Source organism: Andrographis paniculata, unplaced genomic scaffold (genome assembly GCF_009805555.1).
Source record: "Andrographis paniculata isolate CXL003 unplaced genomic scaffold, ASM980555v1 Contig58END, whole genome shotgun sequence".
Taxonomy (NCBI): domain Eukaryota; kingdom Viridiplantae; phylum Streptophyta; class Magnoliopsida; order Lamiales; family Acanthaceae; genus Andrographis; species Andrographis paniculata.
In genome coordinates, this window is record NW_026137593.1 from 1,430,318 (window position 1) to 1,454,943 (window position 24,626).

Consider the following 24,626-nt stretch of genomic DNA (forward strand, 5'->3'; position numbering starts at 1 on the left):
CTGGTAGTGGGGTTGAAGATTCCATAGCAGTAAGAAAGGGAAAGAGAAATATTAATAAATCAACTAGGTTTGCAGGATGTGTCAATACATGTGACATGAATTCTGTGACTTATGCATTGGCGGTTGGTGATGATCTTGGCTCTGATGAGCCAAAGACATATAAAGAAGTTGTGGTGAGTAAAGATGCAGAAACTTGGATTATAGCAATGAATAAAGAGATGCAGTCTCTTGAAAAGAACAAGACTTGGGATCTTGTTGCACTATCAAAAGGGGTGAAGCCAGTGGGATGCAAGTGGGTCTTTAAAAGAAAGAAGAGAATTCCTGGTGTTGAACCTGCTAGGATCAAGGCGAGACTTGTGGCAAAAGGGTTCTCACAGAAGGAAGGAATCGATTACCATGAAGTCTTTTCTCCTGTGGTGAAACACAAAACCATCTGATTTCTTTTGGCAATGGTGGGTGCTTTTGATCTGGAGCTGGAGCAGCTTGATGTAAAAACAACATTCCTTCATGGTAATCTAGAAGAACGGATTTACATGTCTCAACCGAAGGGGTTTGAAAGTTCTAAAGGGGACCATGTATGCTTGTTAAAGAAATCTCTATATGGCTTGAAGCAGTCTCCGAGCCAGTGGTATAAGAGATTTGATTCTTTCATGGTGTCTAATGGCTATACTCGTAATCATTTTGATAACTGTGTTTACTCAAAGAAAGTTTCTAGTGATTCCTTTGTGTATCTGCTATTGTATGTGGATGATATGTTAATTGCAGCTGAAAATATGACTATAATTAATGACTTGAAGGCTCTAGTATAGGGTGAGTTTGAGATGAAGGATTTGGGTGCGACAAAGAAAATATTAGCTTTGGAGATCTGGCGTGATAGAGAAGAAGGACGGCTATGGGTTTCTCAAGAAAAGTATATTGAGAAAGTTTTGTAGGCATTCTCTGTTGATCAATCCAAACCGGTGAGTACCCCTTTGGCGGCACACTTTAAACTTGATCGAAGCACTATACCGGCTACAGATAAAGAGGTTAGCTACATGAAGACGATTCCATATTCAAGTGCAGTTGGAAGTCTTATGTATGGATGGTATGTACGAGACCGGATCTCGCTTATGCAGTTAGTGTGGTGAGCAGGTTTATGGCTAATCCGGGTAAAGCTCACTAGGGAGCTGTAAAGTGGATCTTGCGATATCTGAAAGGAGCGTGTGATATTTGTCTGGTATATGATGATAAAAGCCATGGTGATGGTCTGGTTGGCTATACAGACTTTGATTATGGGAGTGACTTGGTGAAACAAAGATCACTAACTTGCTTTATCTTCACTCTATTTGGATGTGTAGTCAGTTGGAAGTCTACTTTACAACCTACGGTTGCATTGTCGACGACTGAGGCAGAATACATGTCAATGAATGAAGGTATTAAGGAGGGTATCTGGTTACATGGTCTGGTGCAGAGTTTGGGTCTGAAGGTGGAGAAACCGGTGTTATTCTGTGATAGTCAGAGTGCTTTAAGTTTGGCTAAAAATCCAGTGTATCATGAAAGAACCAAGTATATTGATGTAAGGTTGAATTTTATCCGTGATGTTCTGGATGAAGACATGTTTTCTATTCAGAAAATAATTACATAACACAATCCAGCTGATATCTTGACAAAGACGCTACCGACGGAGAAGTTCGAGCACTAGTTGAACTTGGTGAATATTCGCAAGAGGTAAAGTCCTCTCGGGGCATCTGACAGGAAAGAGACGACTGACAGATACTGACAAACCTTTGGCGGTTGGAGAAACTGCAAGTCAAGGCAGAGATTGTTGAAACATGACTTGGATTTAGCGGTCTACCCGACCCGAAACTAAAGCGAAAATGCTATTTCAATTGGCAGGGTTCCTTTTGGACTTATCCTAATTAATAAAAAATGGGTTTAGGGTTTAGGGTGTTTTTGAGTGCTTATCAATAGATAACTATGGTTCCTAGTCGTATGACATAATTGTAACTTTCTAAATCAGTATAATAAAATTTCTCTGAATCAGTATAATAAAATATCTTTGGTTCCTACCCGTGGACGTAGGATGACACACCATCACCGAACCACGTAAAACCTTTGTGTTCTTTATTTGTTTTCTTTCTTGTTTTCTCATAACATTTCAGCTATCTGTTCTTCGGACTTGACATACTTCAACTGTGTTTCTCTTTTGTTCACTCTCTCCCAGATGAAATGGAACTTTGTATCTAGATGCTTGCTCCATTAATGAATAACAGGGTTCTTGCTTAAGGAAATTGCAGATTTGTTATCAACATGAACAACTGTAGCTTCAATTTGAGAATATCCCAGATCTTCCAGTAATTTTCTCAGCCAAGTTGCATGACATATACATGAAGCTGCTGAAACATATTTAGCTTCACATGTAGATAACGCCACAATGGGTTGTTTCTTGGAACTCCAAGTGAAAGCAGTATTACCTATGTAAAACACATAACCAAATGTACTTTTCCGATCATCAATGTTTCCTCCCCAATCACTGTCACTATAGGCAATCAACTTGAAATCATAAAAAACAGAATAAAACAATAGGTAGATGCTGGAAAGGCTCTGATACCACTTTATTATAAGGAAGCTTGATCAAAGAAATAAAAATAGTAAGGAAGAATATAAACGGTTTGATTTAGAAAATATGGTTGGATGCCCAAAGCTCCACATTATTTTCTTACATCACTCTCTGGTGATTATTACATAGAGTTGCACAAATATATAGATATAAGACTCATTAATCAACCCTAAACATAAGCCACAAAATCAGCCATTGAGTGATTGCATATAATTGGCACCATAATTCTAGCCTTAACTCTACCTAATCTTAATATGGCAGTTATTATAATTATTTTTGATATATTATTTAATTACAAGTTTAGTATCTCAATAGATTTAAAGTTAAAGAGAAAACTAATTTTTCTTAACAACAAGAAGAATATGACTGCGTGTTTTATGCCTCACAAATCACTTATAATGAAGAAAATTATATTTGGTACTTGGATAGCGGATGCAGTAATCATATGTATGGAGATCAAAATATCTTCCACAAGATTGATACTTCCATAACATCCAAAGTAAAACTTGGAGATGGAGCATTTGTACAAGCTGGTGGAAAAGGGAGTGTCATTATTGATTCGGGACAAGGTGTCATGTACATCAACAATGTTCTATATGTTCCAGACTTGACACAAAATTTGTTGAGTGTCGGACAGCTCGTGGAAAATGGCTGTTGTCTTGTATTCAAAGACAATTGTTGCAGGATTTTTGACAACAAAGATCGGACAAAGATTGTTGCCGAAGTTAGTATGGAGCGCGGCAGAAACTTTCCAATGCAGCTGCAACATAACGCATTGAAGACTGATGTTGCTGAGGACACACGGATTTGGCATAAAAGATATTGTCATTTAAATTACCATGGCTTGAAACTTCTCAAGGATAATGAGATGGTGAAAGGATTTCCGAATATTCAGATTGGAAAAGAACTATGTGAGAATTGTGTCACGGGGAAGCAACAATGTGCTCCATTTCCAAATGGGAAGGCGTGGAGAGCATATGCACCATTGGAGCTTATTCACTCAGATATTTGCGGGCCGATGAAGACAACGTCGTTGGGTCATCATAGGTATTTTCTAACCTTCATTGATGATTATTCGTAAATGACATGGGTATATTTATTGAAGGAGAAATCCGAGACATTTACAATCGTTAAAAGATTCAAAGCATTGGTTGAAAATCAAGGAGGGTGCCGGATCAAAACCATTCGAAGTGACCGAGCAGGTGAATATACCTCTCAAGAGTTTGAATCTTATTGCAAAGATGCAGAAATTTGGAAACAACTCACATCCGGTTACTCACCAAAGCAAAATAGAGTAGCCGAAAGGAAGAATAGAGCCATTTGTGAAATGGCAAGAATCATACTAAATGAGAAGGGACTTCCAAAAAGTTTTTGGATTGTCGCAATTGATATTGCAGAGTATATACTCAACCAATGTCCAACAAAATCTGTGTGTAATAAAACACCCTATGAAGCTTGGACAGGAATCAAGCCATCGGTGAGTCATTTTAAGAGTTTTGGTTGCATTTGTTATGTTCACATTCTAGTAGAAAAGAGAACCAAATTTGACGAGAATAGTGAAAAATGCATCTTTATTAGTTACTCGTCCAACACGAAAGGTTATCATCTCTTGAATGTAAACACTAACAAGCTGATTGTTAGTAGAGACATTATATTTCATGAAAATGCAGCTTGGGATTGGAAAGAAAAGAAAGTGCAGGGAATCATCTATGGTCAAATTCCAACAAATACTTTCGAAGGAAGTGAAAGAGATAATTCAGCACCATTATCTCCTATTGCAACACCGTCAATTGAAGGGTCGGCAATATCCTCACCTGAATCCCCTCTTCTAAAAATGAAAAGGTTGAACGGCATCTACGAAAGTTGCGATTTTGTGATGACGGAACCCGAAAGCTTTGAGGAAGCTGTAAAGATTGAAGTTTGGAGAAATACCATAAAAGAAGAAATATATATGATTGAAAAGAACAATACTTAGCAACTGGTGGAGAAGCCGAGAGATAGAGATGTGGTTAGCTTGAAGTGGATCTACAAAATCAAGTTGGATCAAGAAGGGAAAGTGCAAAAATGCAAAACTCAACTCGTGGCGAGAGGCTTTACACAACAGCCAGGTATTGATTTCTCTGAAACGTTTTCTCCGGTGGCACGAATGGAGACTATTCGGATTGTAGTCATTCTTGCAGCGCAAAAGAAGTGGAAAATTTCACAACTTGATGTGAAATCTAATTTCCTAAATGGAAAGCTTGATGAAGATATTTATGTTGAGCAGCCTCAAGGTTTTTTCGTTGAAGGGGGAGAAGAGAAAGTCTACAAGTTGAAGAAGGCGCTTTATGGACTAAAGCATGCTATGAGGGCATGGTACAATGAGATCGACTCGTATTTCCTTAAGTCCAGATTCAAGAGAAGCAAAAATGAACCTACTCTATATGTGAAAAATGAAGGCTCTAAGATCCTGATTGTGTGTCTTTATGTCGATGATCTTATATTTACAGGGAATAATTCTTCTTTGTTGGAAAGATTCTAACACGACATGATGAAGACCTATGAGATGAGTGGTCTTGGCATGATGAGTTACTTCTTGGGCATAGAAGTAAAGTAAATGAAGGATGAAAATTTTCTCTCTCAAAAGAAATACACCAAGGGAATTCTAGAAAAATTTCACATGGAAAATTGCAAAAGTATTGACACTCTAATGGCTCAAAACAAAAAGTTGAGGAAAGATGATGGCACAGAAAAAGTTTTAAGCTCGACTTATAGGAGCTTAATTGGTAGTCTTCTTTACCTAACTGCCACAAGACCCGATATCCTCTTTGCAACAAGTTTTTTGTCCAGGTTTTTGCAGGAACCAAGTCAAATTCATTTTGCCGCCGCGTCAAGAATTTTAAGATACTTGAAAGGCACACTTGATTATGGTCTCATGTACAAGTCCTCACTGCACTCCGACTTGGTTAGTTATTGTGACAGCGATTGGGCCGGGAGCCTTGATGATAGGAAAAGTACGTCCGGTTGTGTTTTTCAACTTGGTGCCAACACATGCTCATGGATATCCAAGAAGCAAAAGGTTGTGGCCACATCGACGGCACAGGAGGAATACATCAAAGCCTATAAAGCTATCACACAAATAATGTGGTTGGGAGAGTTCTTGAAGATGTTGGGTTAAATCAAGAAGAAGGGACCCCTCTCTTTTGTGATAATAAGTCGGCAATCTCAATAGCAAAGAATCTAGTGCAACATGAGCAAACTACGCACATTGCCATCAAATATCACTTTGTGAGAGAAGCCGTGGAAGATAAAGTGATTAAGCTACAGCATTGCAAGAGTCAAGAGCAACTCACAGATCTCTTTACGAAAGCACTGCTTAGGGAAAAATTTTATCATTTGCGTGATCACATTGGAGTCATAAAATGCATTAAGGGGGAGTGTTAGGATTAATGCATTTTAAAGAGTCATTTAAATTACTAATTTATGAGTGTGACTTTTCCATTGTCCCAAATATAATTAAGTGTTCTAAATATTTCTATATGACACTATAAATTGTAATGCAAAGGTATGGAATAAGAGGCAGTATATTTCTATATGACACTATAAATTGTAATGCAAAGGTATGGAATAAGAGGCAGTAATATCTATATTCCCTTTTTTGTCTATTAAAATTCATCACTGGGAGTTGCAACAGCAACCCTAGATCTTTCAAACTGGTTCTTATCCCTATCAAAGCCATCATCTCTCCTTTTCCATTTGAAGCCCTTTCAAACTTCGCAGCAATTCTCCGTCATTTCTCGCATCGGTAGGGTTTGGATCAGAACCTGAACCGATGCTATCCGTTGCTGGCCTGGCTCCATTGTCTCTCAGATATTATTACAAATCATTTAAGGCTTTCTTTATAATACTCATCTTTGTTGTAACCAGAGTTAAGAAATACAGTATCCTTCTTTAATTCTTCACAACCAAACAGAACATTAAACTCTAAAATGTATGTGAATAAGGAAGCTAATAGCTAGGAGCCATGATTGTTTAAAAAAGCTGCACAAAAGGAGATCCTCAAAAGCTAATTAATGGAATCAGAACAAGGATTGTATGATCATCAGTTTAGTTTAATTTACATTATATTCTGATTAGAGGAATTTCTTGCAAGAATCACTAGACATCCCTATTCACATCTTTCTGAAAAACAAAATAAAGTAGCCAAACAAACTAATCAATTAAAGTTTAGAAAATATATAAAGAGTGTGTGTAGTAATATATTAATTTTTTTTTTTGAAAAATATGTTGAAAATCTTTGTTAAAAAAACATAGCCTATATTCTTGTCAGCAAGTTATGTATGCCTATTTTCTTTTTGTCAAATAAATAAATTAAATCTGAATGACTATTTTGTCTATTGGGTCTTAGATCGGTTTAACATACTGATTCACTTTTTAAAAATAGAATCCCTCACACAAATCAAGTCTAAACTTTTACGTAATCTTATATCAAATGATAAATAGGAATATCATTAAAAAATGTATAAAATTGAATTGACGTTAGGTCAAGAGAAAATAAAAAATCAAAGTCTTAAAAAACTTTTTTTTTGTTGGAAGATTAAGAGTGCACCCTCCATAAAATTTAAAATTTACAAAAAAGAAGAAGAATGAATAAATGAGAAAATATTGATAAGTTAATCTATCGTAAAAAAAATTAAAAAATCAAAGCATAATTCATTCAATTAAAGTACAAAACTATTCTAGGCATAATCCTTGGACACATTTCGTGGCTTCACTTGGGCTAGTACTAGTTTAGGATTAATTCTTGTTTTCTTATTTCTTAGCTCATTTGGTTTTGTAGAATTATATGCTAGTTCATTGTTTGTATTATCACTTGAAGAAGTTTAACGATACAATGTCTATTGAGTTATTCTCTAACCGTGTTTTCTTGTTTACTTTCTTGCTTATTTTTGGATTTTGCCTTTAATTTGATATCAAAGCTTGGTTGAAAGATGTCGACATCTGCGGAAGCTGGTGACTGAAACCGTGAGGAGCAAGGTCGTGGCTGATGATGGTCCATTGATAACCCCAAATATTAGCATTTTTTCGCTTGACAAAACTGTGTATTACTTGAATTTTTATGTGAAAACTATCACAATATCTGATTTATGGCATACTTTATTAAATTGTTTCGCTTGGTTTGATTCAAAGCGTGTCTGTTGATATTATTAGCGTTTTTGGCCTTTTTAAGCAATATTTCTGGTCCAGAAAAGCTAAGTTTTGAAAGTCAAGCGACGGCATCTTGGCTTGGCAAGCGACGCTTTTTCTGCTTGTGCCAGCTCCAGCCACCAAATATTCACTACAGTGAAGCGAGAGTGAACCGCTCCAGAAATTCACTAAGTGTTCATCTCTTAGCGGTCCAGCTATTTCTATACCAGCTAGCGACGACAACATCACTTGAGTTGCGGTCATGCCCTCCAGCCATCCAGGCAAGGGAGGAAGGTCTACGCCCTGACACTCTGAAGCGGCACCCAAGGAGTTACGGCCAGTGCAACTGCTTCAACAAATTAACTGCTGTCAACCGCCTAATTACCCAATCAGTTCCAACTGCCGCTCAACTGCTCTACAACTACCCATTCCTTAGATCTATTAATAGGGCCAAATTCATTCATGGATACATACATTCAAGTGTTCATTTTCTACAGATTTTTAATACTTTCCAAGAGCTCCAACCATGAAAGGGAGTTCTCTAGATTGGAATAGCCAGGGGAGTTGAGATTTTCTCCTCCTCTGGCCGCTCACCTTACTGCTTTCTAGAATAATTTACTGTTTTATTTTCTTGCTTTGATTTACTGCTTTCGTAGTGTAGAACTTTACTATTTTCTTTAGTAAGTAATGGAATATCAAGATTTCTCCATTATCACTCCTATCTAAGAGTCATATTTGTGTCTAAATGTTAGGATTAGAATTCCATTTTGTTGTGGAAGAACAGAGAAGAATCGGCTATTTTAGCCTAGTTTTGCGTCGTATTCATTAACATATTCTAGGTACTTCAATGTAGCTAAGTACGCGGGAGCCTTGTCAACCTGCTTAGTTGCTGTTCTGAATTCGATTCTTATTAAAGAGAGGTAACAGAAGGGTAAAGCCACTAATGAGACAAAGATTAGGATAATTAATGGGGCATAGGCATTGATCTATTGGGCCACATAAATTTCTAGTGACAGTAGAATTTCTTGCTTATAATATCCTGATTCTGGGCCTCATTGAAGTCTTGATGTAAATCTCTTAAGGTCGAGTACAAGTGAAGTTGTTTTCTGTGTGAATAATTTTTACACAATTGCATCCACTTCTTTTGTCATCATGCATTATATATGTTTTTCGCTTACTTACTTTCGTCATTCGTTCATTACATCCATGAGAACCTAACCATCTAATAACCTACAACGCAGACACAACATTATCTAAATCTTCTCACCGCTCGCCTATTATCATTTACATATAAATATATATAATCTGCTCACCGTCATCCGCTCGCTTCCACTCACCACCGCTTTCGTTGCATTCATCGCTCGCCCACTGCTTCCGCTGAATGCCTCATAAACCGCTCATCTTTACTTGTTTTTCTTTAAATTATGTTGTACTTAACTTTTCGGCTCGCTTGCGAATGAGCCCATATTACTACTTTTTGTTGCACGTCACTTGCACTAAATTCTTGATTTAAATGTTGCGACTTATAATCCCTGTATTCGACCTAGAAACTTACCCAGTAAAAAGAGTATAAATATTTGTGATAATACGATTCAGAGTCTACAACTTCACTTTCATTATCTATATTTGAACGTGTCCAATAGTACATATTTCACTCAAGAAACTCATAAGAAATCCCTTGTTTTAACTTCCAAATCAAAATTTGTGTATCATCCATCTCGCTAGAAATCCCTCGCCATGGTCGTGCTATTGATCGTGATGTTCATGTACATGGTATGGGAAGTTGGAGAGGCGTCCTACCCAATGCTTGAACGCAACAACTTCACCGATTGCTCGCTTGTTATAAAGGTGATGCTCCAAGCAAGGGGGCTACGGGATGCCATCGTGTACGGGGATGCTGATCTACAGGAAAATTGTTCGGCATTGGAAGCACCGTAGGAGATGTTGCACGCAATTGCCCCAACGAGAGAACCAATGAGGCATGGGACTATATCAAGTCTGTGAGAGTTGGATGCAATCACGTATATCATGCGAAGTTGAAGAAACTGCGTGCCAAGTTTGAGATGATCGTATTAAAGGAAGGCGAAGATCCGGAAGATTTCACACTTTGCTTAAGCGATTTGGTTGGACAACTTGAAAAGTATGGCAAACCAATCAACAAACAAAGGGCTATTGAGAAGTACCTCTGCATCGCCCCACCTAATTTCGGTCATGTCATCTCCACCATGGGGACCATGCTTGACCTCTCCACCCTGTCCATCGTGAAAGTCACTAGTTGCCTCAAAGGTGCCGAAGATCGATGTCTCTCACATCCATTCTCACCAACCACAACCACATAAGGTAAACATTTACTAACCGTGGAGGAATGGTTCGGTCCCCATAAGGAAAAATAGATCACTGAGCATACATCAGGAAACAATGGTGGCCATTTTAGAAGCGGCGGGAGAGGTGGTCGACGACCACCCAAGACCAATGGTGGCTACAACGCGACATTAGTAGGGACAAGTGCCGCAATTGTGGAAAATTAGGCCATTGCCGCAATTTCCACGGCGAGAGCAGGCGCACCTTGTCAAGGAAGATGATGAGGAACCAACGTTGCTCATATAAGCGTAGGTATGCTCTATCATTGAGGACACAATGAAACACCACAACTTAGTTCTGTGGAGCTCAATGAATCACGTGCCCAAGTTAATCTCGGGAGTGAAGGAAAGTGTTGTAGTGATTTATGGTATCTGGATACAGGTGCTAGCAACCACATGACTAGGAAAAAAAATCATTTGGTAGAGTTGGACACAAGTGTCACCGGGTCAGTAAAATTTGGCAATGGTTCAATGTCGAGATTTGTGGATGCAACTCGGTGGTGTTCACAAGACAAAATGGAGAAAATCGTGCGATCATAGATGTCTACTACATTTTGAGGCTAAAAATTGTATCATAAGTATTAAGAAACTTGATGAGCACGGGTGTGAGGTGTTGATTCAAGAAGGAGTGCTAAGGATCTGCAACCGAGATTGTTCGAAAACCGCTTGTATACATTAAATTTTAATATTGCAAGGCCGGTGTGTCTAATGGCGCATAAAGACGACAAAGTGTGGCTATGACATGCTCGGTACAGAAATCTAAACTTTGAAGCTTTAAAGAAGTTAGCTAAAGATGGCATGGTACATGGGCTTTCGGTGACCAATCATCCTGAGGAAATTTGTGATTGTTGTCTCATTGGCAAGCAAGGGCGTATTCCTTTCTCAGAAGCTGCACGTGATAGGGCAGACGATCTACTCAATTTGGTGATGGGGATTTGTGTGGACCAATCACACAGAGAACAAACGGAGGACAGAGCTACTTCGTGCTTTTAGTGGATGACGCCAGTCGCTACACGTGGCTGTACCTCCTATAAATGAAAGATCAAGCCTTGGCTTCTATCAAGAAGTTCAAGGCCAGTGTCGAGGTGGAAATAGGGTGATGTCTACGAGCCTTACGAATAGATCGAGGAGAAGAATTCAATTTGATTGAATTTAGGCAATACTATTAAACTGAAGTGATTGCTCGACAACTCATAACATCATACTCACGCCAAAAAATGATGTTGTCAAAAGACATAACCAAACCATCATGGGCATGACACGAAGTTTGCTCAAACCAAGGGGATGCCGACCGAATTTTGGGAAGAAACGGTCACCACTGCAGTATTCCTCCTGAACCAAGCACAGACCAATAACCTAGATGGGATAACTCTATTTGAAGCATGGCACATGAGGAAGCCAAATATTTCATTTCTATGCACATTTGGATGCATTGTCCATGTGAAGGTAACCCACCCTAATTTGAAAAAGTTGGATGACCGGAGTAAGAAAATGGTGTTACTTGAGTATGAGCCAGGATCGAAGGCCTACCGAATTTACGATCTAGTTGCACAACATGTCCAGGTCTTATGGGATGTGGCATTCGATGAGAATGCAGGATGGGACTGGAAGAATTATGACGATGAAATAGGAATAGCTAGCACAGGAACATTTATTATCGAGCAAAAGGCTATCGCTAAAGGGGAGCAACTCACACCTCCTAAGCAGACCCCAGCTCCACATACGATGAGTCACTGCCAACTCACTAAGATACAATACAACATAGCTCAAATTCATCCCCGGATGTATGTTTTGTGCTGCCAACTGCCGAAGCCTTGGCTAATCTCGATAGTGATGACTCTGGCGGACCACGACGGCGGTTAAGGTTATTGACTGATATTGTGCAGGGACCCAGTGAGCTACACATGGTAAGTGCAGAGGAGCCAACCACATTTGATACTGTCAAATGTGACCCAGCCTAACACCAAGGGATGTTAGAAGAAATGAACTCCATTGAGGAAAATAATACCTGAGAGGACTGAATTTCTTGTTGGACATCACACAATCGGATTAAAGTGGGTCTTCAAGGTAAAGAGAGATGAGCACGGAGATATTAAAATACAAGGCACAGATTTTGGCAAAAGAATATGCACAACGCAAGGAGATCAACTTTGAAGAAGTCTTTGCCCCCGTTGCACGAATGTAATCAATATGACTTGTGTTCGCTTTAGCAGCACACGAAGGTTGGCCCATACACCACATGGATATGAATTCTGTCTTTTTGAATGGAGTCTTGGTGGAGGAAGTCTATGTGAAACAACCTCCTGGATTCGTCCTCGAAAAATAGGAGCACAAAGTACTTAAGTTGCACAAAACGTTGTATGGACTACGACAAGCCCCGCGCGCTTGGAACGCCAAGCTGGACGAGTGTCTTCAGGACCTGGGCTTCCTCCGATGCATAGATAAGCATGCTTTATATACTCGAAAAGGACATGTTGAAGCGCTGATCATTGGTATCTATGTTGATGACTTGATTATCAATGGGACAAGTCAGGCCGGGATCGACAAATTCAAAGGTGAGATGATATCTTTGTCTCGCATGACTAACCTTGGTTTCCTCATCTACTATCTTGGAATCAATGTTAACCCAGCTACAGAAGGGATCATAGTCTATCAAAGTGCCTACGCCATGAAGCTTCTTAAGCATAATGACATGACTGACTGCAATTCCTACCTTACATCGATGGAGGAAAAGCTCAAGTTATCCAAGGCTTCGACTGCTCCACCGGTGAATGTCACATACTATGGAAGTATAGTGGGGACTCTACGCTACCTAACTCACACCAGACCAGACATCACCTTTGCCATTAAATATGTAAGTCATATCATGGAGGATCCACGAGAAGATCACCTTATTGCAGTCAAGAGAATCCTCTAATACATAGCTGGAATTCGATCTTTCGGTGTCATCTATCCAAGAGAAAAAGAAGAAAGGATAATTTGTTAGGCTTTAGTGACAGTGATATGGCTTGCGACCTAGACGGTCGGAAGAGCACCGCAAGTACCATATTCTTCCTTGACAGTAGTCCGATCTCTTGGCAATCTAAAAAACAACAGATTGTAGCTCTCTCATCATGCGAAGCCGAGTATATTGCTGCTACAACAACCACCTGCCAGCGTACGACTCCATCGACTACTGCAAGAATTACTGGAATGGAAGGTACATGCACCAAAACTAAGGGTGGACAACAAGTCTGCTATAACACTCACTAAGAACTCTGTCCTTCATGATCGAAGTAAACATATTGAAACACGGTATTACTTCATCCGTGATTGTGTCGAAAAAGGAGAAATTATCCTTGAATACAACGAGACCAATGATCAACTTGCAGATATATTGACAAAGCCACTTGGACGTATTCGATTTATGGAGCTTTGAAAAAGAATTGGTATTAGCGGGATCAAGTGAAGACAACGGATTAGGGGGGAGTTTGATAGTTTAATCTATTGTAAATATATAATAAATAAATAAAAATCAAAGCACAATTCATTCAATTAAAGCCAAAAACTATGCTAGGCATAATCTTTGGGCACATTTCATGGCTTGACTTGGGCTAGCATTAGTTTAGGATTAATTCTTATTTTTTTTCCCTCTCTTAGCTCATTTGGTTGTGTATAAATAGATGCTAGTTCATTGTATGTGTCATCACTTGAAGAAGTTTAGCAATACAAAGTCCTTTGAGTTTTTTTCTAGTTTTGTCTTCTTGTTTGCTTTCTCGTTTATTTTTGGATTTTACCTTCAAATATAATACTCCCTCAGTCCCATATGAATGATACTCCCTCCGTCCACCGGTAAGCTTCCATTTTTACTTTTGCACGTAGATTAAGGTAAATTAATATTTTATAAATATATAGTGTAATAAAGTAGTGTAACATAAAATTCTGAACTAGCTAAGGATTTTTGTTAGGGATTTTAGGTAAAATTGTACATAACTCTCACGTGGTTTTGAAATTTAGCATAAAATGTCCTTGTATACTTTAAAAATTGCATGACACCCCCTTATACTTTAAAAAATATTGCATTAAATTCCACCGCCATGAAACCTCCCTTGTGTGAAGAGAAGATAATTTCCTATCTATATTTTTTGCATGGGGGGTTTCATGCAATATTTTTGAAAGTATAAGAGGGTGCCATGTAATTTTTAAAGTAAAGTGGGGATTTACCCTAATTTCGAAACCACAGAGGGGTTTCATGCAGCATTTTGATAGTATAAGGGGGCGCCATGCAATTTTTAAAGTAAAAAGTGATATACGCTGAGTTTTGAAACCACAAGAGAGTTATGGACAATTTTGTCGGAATTTTATTTCTCGTGCAAATACCGCTATTTATTTTTTTTTACAAAGGAATTTGTGAGGGCATTCGTAATTAACGAACATAATTTGCAAAGAATTCTGCTTTCCCTCCAAATTGGGAAAATTTGAAGGGGAGATAAAGATGCTTGATCTCTTAATTTATATTATATTTGTATTCAATTATATACATAAATTGTATTATACATATTTTATAATAAAAAATATTAGTTATTATTTTTAATTATATAATGTAATTAAAATTATAAAACAAATTTTTTATCTAAATCATAATAAATTATTTTTAATCTAATCATCTAATTAAACGGATAAGAGTGCGATTTAAATTAATAAAATAAATTTTTATATATTTTATTTATTTAACACTACAAACAATATTTATCATATAATTTATTCTAGATAAATAAATTTTACGTTAGAATAGTTATTTTGTCATTAAATAATTTAATTTTCTTACATGTTATTTAATTTTATTTATATTGTATTTTATTTACATAATAAAAGTATATATATACTTATTTAAAAATAAATTAGGTCACACTATCTATCATTTTTATATCAAAATTAATATTTTATTAATATATTTATAAAATTTTATTAAATATTTTTATTTTTCTTATTTATATACTTAATAAAATTATTCTATTTTCATTTTACCCGACACATAAATATTATTTTGCCTCTTCTCCTTTCTTTCCTTTCATATCAACTAAACACGCCTATTACAATTTTAATATTATCTTATCTCCCTTCTCCTAGACTCGTCTCCCGTTCCTTCCTCTCCCCTCATTTGAACCAAACAGAGTTTGAAGGTTTCTTTGCAACCAAGTACGTTAATGGCGTACGTCGGTGAAAGTTTCTTCGCAACCAAGTCCATTATTTTCAGGAAGAATGATTTGTGAGTATCATTGAATGAGTAATTGCTATTACATGCTATTATTTCATTGTTTATAATTTTGTTGCTTAGAATTCATTCGATTCTATCGTTTCTAAAAATATTATCTTGATTGTAAAGAAAAATTAGCTGATGTTTTTGCAATTTGGGGATTTATGCCATCTGTGATGTCAAGAACAACCACCAATGTTAACCATACAGTTACCTCTCTCATCATCCTTCAATACATTCGGAAAATCATGGTTGTGTTCCCTTTGAATGCTCGAATTATAAAGAACACGGGCGTCGTCGCCACATCTGCTTGGACAAGGGCTGCCTAGAATGTTAGCCGATAATGTAAGTGGTGAATTGTCTATTGTTTCAGTTTAATATCGATCAAGTAGGTTTGGCTTAAATTTTTTTTGCTTGTTTGCAGGTTTTTGTATCGGTATGGTCTTTATTAGCAGGTCATGTAAGTGGTGAATTGTATGTTGTTTTTGCTGGTCTATAGGTTGGTTTTGTAGAAATTAATCATGTCATGGGAGTTACAGTTGTTGAGTAAGGAAAACCAATGTGTAGGGTTTTTCGAGAATAGACTTGTAAATTAGACTATGGATTTGGGTATAGTCCCAATGGTCAAGGCGTTATTAAGAAAATGGGCTTTTTCGGGAGAACCTGTGACTAGGTAATCGGTGGATATAGAGGTCGGACAAGGAGAGGTCAGAAGAAGGAAAGGGAGACAATAGGCATTTAGGTTGGTTGGCATGGAGGTCGGACAAAGGAAAGTCGGGCGAAGAAAGATGAGGCGGCCGATGCGGAGGTCGGACAAATGAAAGACGGGCAAAGGGAGACGAAGCAGTGGACGTGTAGGTCGGATGAAAAGCAGTTCCAAGGCGGTTGGAAGAAGTTACAACTGGCAATCGGATATGAAGGCACGATCTGATAACAACATTTGGGCGGTTGACATGTTCTTTTAAATAGGTCTTTTCACGACCTAAAAGCGGCATCTTCAATCGACATCAAATTTAGTGAATTTCTTTTGGGATCATCCTTTTATTTTTACAGTCTATAGTATTTCTTTTATGTATCGTACAGTGTCTAGAGATTCTTAATCTCAGTCATTTATTTTATCAAATTCGAAGATAATTTCTATTTCAGATTTTACTTTTTATTGTTGAAAATCTGCATCAACAATTTGGCGACCACAGTGGGAGAAAGACAAGATTGCTGATCCTACATCAAGAGATAACTTTATACGACTAAGGTCGGGCCAAATCATCGGAAGGATCCAGAGGGGATGATGGTGGCCCCTAGTGAGGTGGGACCAAAGGTGATTTCAACTGTGTTCTTTGTGGTGGATGCCAACACCACTTACTCGGTCCTGTTGGGGCGAGATTGGATTCACGCTTCCAAGTGCGTGCCCTCTTCTCTCCATTAGCAGATCATGTTCTGGGAACGAGATTAAGTGTTCAGAATGGGTGCCAACACTAATCCATTCTGCTCTACAGAAATTGTGGAAGAATCCATACTTTACTCTGAGTGTGTACCTCCGATCTCACAAATAGCTGTGATAGATGAGTTTCCCTGGAAGAGCTGTAAGCTCACTGCGCAGCGGTATGTGTTTCATTAGAAACATCCTTTTCTTTTGTGGCTCTGTTGTTAGCCAAAAGCGTTAAATTTATTAAAGTTTAATTATGGAAGAGATGGGTGAATGTGGCTTATTGATTAGGCAGTTTTATTTAAACCAATTAATGGTTAGACTACATAGTGAGGAAGGTTCCAACAATAATGTTGATGAGGGAGAAGGCTTTCGTTGGCCTGACCTGCTGGAGAAAATAGAACCTTTCTTGTCAACTCAGGATCTGCTCATTGAATACAATGTGGGAACCGAACAGATACCCAAGATGGTCAGGGTTAGTGGTTTGTTGTCTAAAAACCAGCAGGAGCAAATGGTAACGGTAATTCGGGACCATATGGAGTGTTTGGCATGGGATTATTCTGAAATGCCTGGATTGGCATGGGATTTAATAGAACATAGGTTGCCTATTAAGAAGGGGTTCAAGCCGTATAAGCAACCACCAAGAAGGGTTAGTCCATAATTGCTTCCACAGATCAAAGAAGAAATTGAGAAATTGTTGAAAGTAGGGTTCATTCGACCCTGTCGATATGCAGAATGATTAGCCAACATTGTCCCGGTAACCAAGAAGAATGGAAAGATTCGGATCTGCATTGACTTCAGAGATTTCAATCTAGCTACTCCTAAAGATGAGTATGTAATGCTCATAGCTGATATGTTGATCGATTCGGCAGCAGGACACCAAATTTTAAGCCTGATGGACGGTTATGCAGGGTATAATCAGATCTCACTGGCAGAAGAAGATATACCAAAAACCGCGTTCAGGTGCCCAGGAGCCTTGGGGATATACGAATGGACGGTTATGCCGTTCGGTTTAAAGAATGCTGGAGCACCCTATCAACGGACAATGAATACTATCTTTCACAATTTGATTGGACGGTCAATGGAGGTATATATTGACGATGTGATCATTAAGTCTACTGACTTTGATACACATCTGGTTGACTTGAAAAATGATTTCCTACGGATGAAGCAATACAACCTGAAAATGAACCCAACGAAATGCGCATTTGGATTTTCGGCAAGAAATTTCTTGGGTTTTTTAGTGCATGAAAAGGGAATAGAAGTTGATGCAAACAAAACTAAAGCTTTTTTACGATGCGACCCCTCAGACGGTCAAAGAGGTTCAAAGTTTTTTGGGTAAAGTAAATTACATGAGGAGGTTCATATCAAATGCCGCAGAAAAGTTAAGACCTATCACAAAGTTGCTAAAGAATAAAGCAACTGATTTTTCTTGGGGTCCGGAGCAGCAAGAGGCATTAGAAGAAATTAAGAAAGCATTAACAAAACCACAAGTGTTGGTTCCCCCAAGAGGAGACCGACCTCTTAGACTGTATGTGGCAAACAATTTCGATGTTGTGAGCATTCTGCTAGCACAAGAATGGAAAGATGGTAAGGAAAGGGCTATTTACTACTTAAGCAAAACTCTGGCAGGGACGGAGCTGAATTATACCATGCCCGAAAAAATGTGTTATTCTTTAGTCTTCGCATGTACTCAATTGGAGCACTATATTCTGCCAAGAGAAACCGAGGTGGTTACCAAAGTGGATTTGATCAGATTAATTCTGCACAGACCAACAATGCAGGGAAGGTTAATGAAATGGGCAATCAGACTGGCTCCCTTTGCGTTGCGACATCGACCCATCAAGGCAGTGAAAGGGCAGGTAGTGGCCGACTTATTGGCTGAATTTACGAATAGCGAACTAGCAGAAAACAAAATGGTACCCTATATAGGTACTAGTCCCTTGAAAAAATTTTTTGATGGTTCTCGTTCTAAAGGGAGGTCAAGAGCAGGAGTTATATTAGAAGGACCAGGAGCCCGGAAGATCAGTCTGCAACTTCAAATGGAGGAGATGACTCATAACTCGACAGAATATGGAGCATTGATTTTAGGTTTGGAGGCACTTGTGGCTAAAGGGGCACAAGCGGTCATGATTTGCGGAGATTCTCAATTGGTCATCAATCAAGTGCTAAGACGGTACGCTTGTAATTATCCTCATTTACGTCAATATCGAGATTTGGTATATCGCCTGTTATATAGAATTGCAGAGGTGGTTATTGAACATGTACCGAGAATAGAGAATCGACAAGCAAATAATTTAGCTCAGAATGTGTGTCAACAAATAAGTGTTGGCAATATTGATACGAGTACCGATTGGAGAACAAAAATTATGGTCTATCTGGAATCACTAAATTTTGCGACCCCTATGGGTATTCGATTGAAAGCATTATGCTTTCAACTTATTGAAGGGGTTCTGTATAAGAGAACCTTTGAGGGAGTGTTATTAAGGTGCTTGGGACCGGAAGAATCCATCAAAGTGATGGAAGAAGTTCATGGTGGAATTTTTGGAGCACACCGAGCAGGATTGAAGATGCGATGGGCTATTCATAGATTGGGGTTCTATTGGCCAAAAATATATCAAATTTGCTAAAAGATGTCAAGAGTGTCAGAGGCATGGCCCGTTAAATCAAATACCAGCAGTGGAACTCCAGGCAATGATCAAACCATGGCCATTCAAAGCCTGGGCATTGGATGTAATAGGGAAAATTCATCCGGCTTCCTCGAAGCAACATTCGTTCATTTTGGTAGCAACTGATTACTTCACCAAATGGGTAGAGGCAGTTCCTTTGAAGAATGTGACACAAAAAGAAGTGATCGATTTTGTGCTGAATCACATTATTTATCGGTTTGGAATCCCTCACACTCTTACAACCGATCAGGGTTTGATGTTTACCGGGGAAACATTTATCGAGTTTTTGGCTGAATTCAACATCAAACTGCATCATTCGTCGCCTTATTACCCACAGGCTAATAGATTGGCTGAAGCGGCAAATAAAATTGTCATCGGCATTATCCAAAAAATTGTGGAGGGAAATCCAAGGAAATGGCATACCTTTCTGCCTCAAGCATTATGGGCCCACCGAAATAGTAGGAACACTTCTAGTGGATTTTCCCGCTACCAAATAACGTTCGGGCAAGATGTTGTACTTCCTGCCTAATTTGTTGTATATTCACCTAGAGTAATTAGTACAACGGTGAATAATGATGAAGCTTATGTACAAAGGATGTGGCGAAAATTGGAGGAAGTAGATACTGATCGATTGAATGCTCTCGATTGAGTGGTCAAACAAAATGAGTTAAGAGCTAAATATTATGGAAAAAGAATATCTCCTAAGAGTTTTACAGAATGAGATTTGGTGTGGAAAACGATTCTGCCTACATATAAGAAAATGGATCAGTTAGAGAAGTGGTCTCCCAATTGGAAAGGTCCTTTCATCATTCACAGAGTAATTGGAAATGGAGCTTTTATTATTGTGAATCAGGAAGGGAAATTGGTACATGAGAATATTAATGCTATGTATCTGAAAAGGTATTTTCCTGCCTTTTCAGAACATTGTCATTAATTCTTATTGCAAGAGACCTAAGAACCCTTTAAGGGTTCGAACTCATAGGGAGGGGCTTTTATTCATCATCTGAAAGGGTGACACAAACATGATCATCCTCTGGTTCAGAAACTTCATCCCAATTCGCAGAAACCATATCAGGTTCTTCATCCAGAAGATCTTCTAAATCCGGATGATAGCAATCCCATCGATCTTGCATTTCTTGAAGGTCTTGTTCGGTGCGAACTTTCATATCTTGTAAAGAATGACATTCTCGTTCAGCAAGCACACTTAGCCTGGAAAGTGTTGATCTTTGCTGACAGAAGATGCTGTCCAGCTAAGGTCAGGAAGAGTGGCCATAACATGATGGTTTATCATATCCATATGATGATCCATGTCAGATATATGGGTAAGAATGTCAGTGAGGGGCTCGTAGTTGGTAGACACACGTTCCATCAGGCGAATCGTACGATGTATAATCTTCCTACCTCTGCCAGAGAACTTGAATTTAAAATCAAGTTGTTTTAGCACCTGTATCAGGTCCTCAGCATGATGACCTCTGGGGTGTTTGCCCAGAAGGAATGGTTGTAAGGAACTCTCCCAATTGTTGGCAGGGACACGAATGCGGGGAGAAACCATTTTGGATGTAAGTGTATTGGTGACATTCGTGGTGGGAAAGTATAAGTTATATATATTGCAGTGTTCAGTTTCTAACTTAGCTGAAGAAGCAAAAAATATGGATCGATGTTCTTAAAAGTAGGATATGTATAGAGACCAAGTCTGGAAGTTATATACATGTTACAACTAAGCTAGGGAGAAAGAACGGCCCGAAGAGCAGCTCGGAGGTCGGCCCACTTTAGCTCCAACCGGGTTGCCCGACGACGCTGGTAGGCCTTCTGGTGTCCTCTAACGAGTCTCATTCGTATGCTTGATTCGAGTTGATCGTAGAGACCCGTTTGTGTTTGGCGATGTTTTTCCACCAGGCGACCTCCTTCCTGGATGTTGTCATCCAGGGAATCCAATTGTTGTTGAAGGCGTCTGAGCTCTTCCGTCTTTCGGGAGATCTCAGCCGCCAGCATTTGTCGTGCTTGTTGGAGTTCATCCAGCGTAGCCTTGGCAAGATCAAGGTCTTCGTTGACCTTTTTCAAGGATACTTCAAGGCTAGCCGCATCAGCGGCCGGTTGAGATGACGTGGCCTCGATGACGGAGGTCGGATCAGAGGTAGTTTGGCCTGAAGTTCTGTGATCCTCTCCATCATCCGATCGAGAATGGGAGTAGCTCCCGACTCCAGTGAGTGCTGCACTAACAAGTCTATCGCGACCTGAACCAAAGCCTCAAGGTCGGCCGGACTCAGGTCGGCGAAAGGCAAGTCAGCACAACATGCTACGATTGGTCGGGCGGGAGTCTAGAGAGTAACTTGGGCCATTATACTCATCTCTTAGGCAGCCTGAAATGAAAAAGTGTTAAAGTATAAAGGAACAGAAATGAACTCACCAAAAATAGATACAGGGTTGAAATATACCTGGTTGAAAATAGTTGTTGCCTCAGAATGAGCCATGACCTGGAACACCATAGGAGTACCTTGGCGGGTCGTCGGGCCGATGGCCGACTCGTCTGTTGGTTGCAGACGATGGGCAACGACCAGCTCCATACCCTGAAAGGAAATGTTAGTTAAGGAAAAAAAATGAAAGAATCAGAGGGTAAAGGTGAAAGAATACCAACCGAGCCCCTTGGGATAAAGTTTACTGAAACTTCATCCGACTTCGAGGAAGAGATCTCCTCGATGTCATGAGGCGGTGGGATCGGTTGGACTGGTTGGGGTGCTGCTGGAGGCCCCTCACCCACTAGTTGGGTGGCTGGCTGCAAAGGCAGTGCAACTAATTGGTCAGGCGGTGCCGCCACTGGGTCGGGCAATGCGGCAATTTGGTCGGGCACCGCCGCGACCATTTCAGGTTCCTAGTTGAAAGTAATGATACATGAGTTAGAAATTTATAAAAGGAATTACGTGGAAATACTTTGGCAGTTACCTGTGGTGGTGGGGGAACAGGTGAAGATGAAACTAGAGAAGAAGTTTGCCTCCCCACCGGTTCCTCCGGCCGGCGGATCATCGGCAGTTCCCCCTCTGCAGCAAGGGGGTCGGTTAAGGAGCAACCGACGAAGGACTTGAGTGGACCTACACAAAGGAGAATTGAAATTAGTGATGAAGTTGAATAAGTTTTTGTTAGAGGTATTAGGAAATCCTTTACCTCAACCTGCAGAGAGGTCAGTTGTATGGTAGTCGGTCGCCCAGTGGTCGGAAGGTTTTCTGGTGGACCAACCGGCTGAGTGGGCAGTTGTTCGATGGGTGTGTCGGATGATGCAGCGGTCGGTTGATTGGCAGTCGGGACGGCGGCTGGTTGAGGAGAATCTGGAGTAATGGTCGGTTGAGGATCGATCGGGGTAATGGTCGGCTGGGTTGCGGTCGGCTGAGAGACAGTCGGGGCCGTGGTTGGTGGCAGCGAAGGGGTCTCTGAAATTAAAAATGTTAAAATGAAAAAACACACATTAAAGGAAAATGAACTTGAAGGAAGAGAACTTACCGAATTGCTCCCTCAAGTATTTTGGTAGTCCGCTTGTGTCCACTGGCAGAGTCGCCAGGTACTCCTCGATTGCCTGCCTGTCGATGGTCGGGGCGGTCTTCGGTTTCTTCTTTTTGGCTCAAGATCCGCCTTCGGCAGGTTCCGGCCTCTTCCTTCTAGGGGCAGAGGCTAATCGGGGAGAACCCAGCGCCAATGTTGGGGGCGGAATGAGTTTTCCAACCAACTGGTCGGTTGAGGGAGCAATAAGAAACTAAGTGGCTGACCACCAGGTCGGGAAGGCCTCAGCCGCCAAAGGTTTAAGGCGGAAAGGTAAGTAAGAATTGAAGGTAATGTAGCTTGTGAGTTGGGAAAGGTAAGGTGGTATGAGCTCGGGGATCACCAGTCCTTCTAGGCTTTAAGGTATAAGGTGAGGTCAGGCCAGTGGTCCCGGTAGGCCCTGACAGCAACCGAACTGTCTGGCTAGAAACTGGGGTTGATAGTTAAAAGTATAAAAGGATCTATAATTTTTCATGTCCGACCTCTTACTTGAAAATAGAGATCGGGGTTTCAAAGCAGAATCCCATGAGAAGGGATAGGTCGGATGGGGAAGAGGATCGGGATAAGAGCGGGGATATGGAGTGTCGGGATAGAGCCAAAAAAGGTCGGTGGCATATTGGGTGAGAGTTTCATAAACATAATAATGGGAGTTACTTCGGTCTTCGGTCAAAATTTGGGTGATGACAGGATCGGATGGATGGACATTAGAGGAACTAGGAGTTAATTAGGCTAAAGCAAAACCTATTGACCTCTAAGGGTTCGGGCTAATAGGAAGTCGGCCAAAAAATGCGTTCAGGAAGTATAGGCGAAGCCACAGCTCTAGGAACCAAAATGGTCCCGAAGCAGCTATGTCCGCCTTTTTTGTATCGGTTAGGCAGGCGCTCACTCGGGATAAATCCTAAAAAAGGTTAGCTAAAAATAAGATTCCTAAAGAGAAAAATTGGGCACTGGCCAGATGAATGGCCAGATCGACCTGGGAAGAAAGAACAAGCTTTGAGGGAGAAAGAATTATATATCTGTGAAGAAAGAAAAAACTCAACTAAATATCTGACTTTGAATTTACATAGAAAAGTATAAGGGAAAGAAAGTGTACCTGCATAGCCAAAAAAGGAGGAATGCTATGTGTTCCAACTCGGACACAGGGGTGCCTTCCTCGCCCAAAAATTTGGTGACAAAACTAGTCCAGCCTCTCTCTTCTCGGCAAGTTTGGCGAGGGCCCAAACAGCGTGGTCGGGCGAGGGCTCCCGACCCTCGAAAGAGACCAGGACAGGATCGTCGCCCACTATAGGTTAGTAGGCGATGAGGGCCACGTCCATAAGGGTCAGGCCAGTGGAACCAGAAGGGAGAAAGAAAACTCCCATCTGTGCGTGCCAGAAGGCTGCCATCTCCAACAGGGCCTTATCATGGAGGTGAAGAGGCTGGGTTGACAGCAGATGGCCTTGTCAATGCCCTGCCTCCTCCATTGTTCTTGATAGTGGGGGCGCAGTCTCGCATGCCACTTACGGTAGGCATCTTTAGGATCAGTGAGGTGCGTCCTAATGTTGTCCAGAAGTCGTTCCGGCTTGAAAGCAGCATCATTTATGGACATCGGAGAAACTTGAGAGATGACAGATTTCATACGATCGGCATCTTCGTTGGTGGT

At 40.1% G+C, this 24,626-nt stretch overlaps 3 protein-coding genes across 3 annotated transcripts; all 3 read left to right on the forward strand.

The window, feature by feature from the left end:
* The first annotated feature begins 5,288 nt into the window (after positions 1 to 5,288).
* On the forward strand, positions 5,289 to 5,756 carry LOC127257693 (secreted RxLR effector protein 161-like). The gene has a single exon (XM_051284164.1). It carries the CDS (start codon positions 5,289 to 5,291, stop codon positions 5,754 to 5,756), a length of 468 nt encoding a protein of 155 aa, XP_051140121.1.
* Positions 5,757 to 18,139: 12,383 nt separating this feature from the next.
* Positions 18,140 to 19,417, forward strand: LOC127257694 (uncharacterized). Its single transcript, XM_051284165.1, has one exon. It carries the CDS (start codon positions 18,140 to 18,142, stop codon positions 19,415 to 19,417), a length of 1,278 nt encoding a protein of 425 aa, XP_051140122.1.
* A 64-nt stretch (positions 19,418 to 19,481) lies between these two features.
* LOC127257695 (uncharacterized) lies at positions 19,482 to 19,985 on the forward strand. The gene has a single exon (XM_051284166.1). It carries the CDS (start codon positions 19,482 to 19,484, stop codon positions 19,983 to 19,985), a length of 504 nt encoding a protein of 167 aa, XP_051140123.1.
* The last annotated feature ends 4,641 nt before the right edge of the window (positions 19,986 to 24,626 follow it).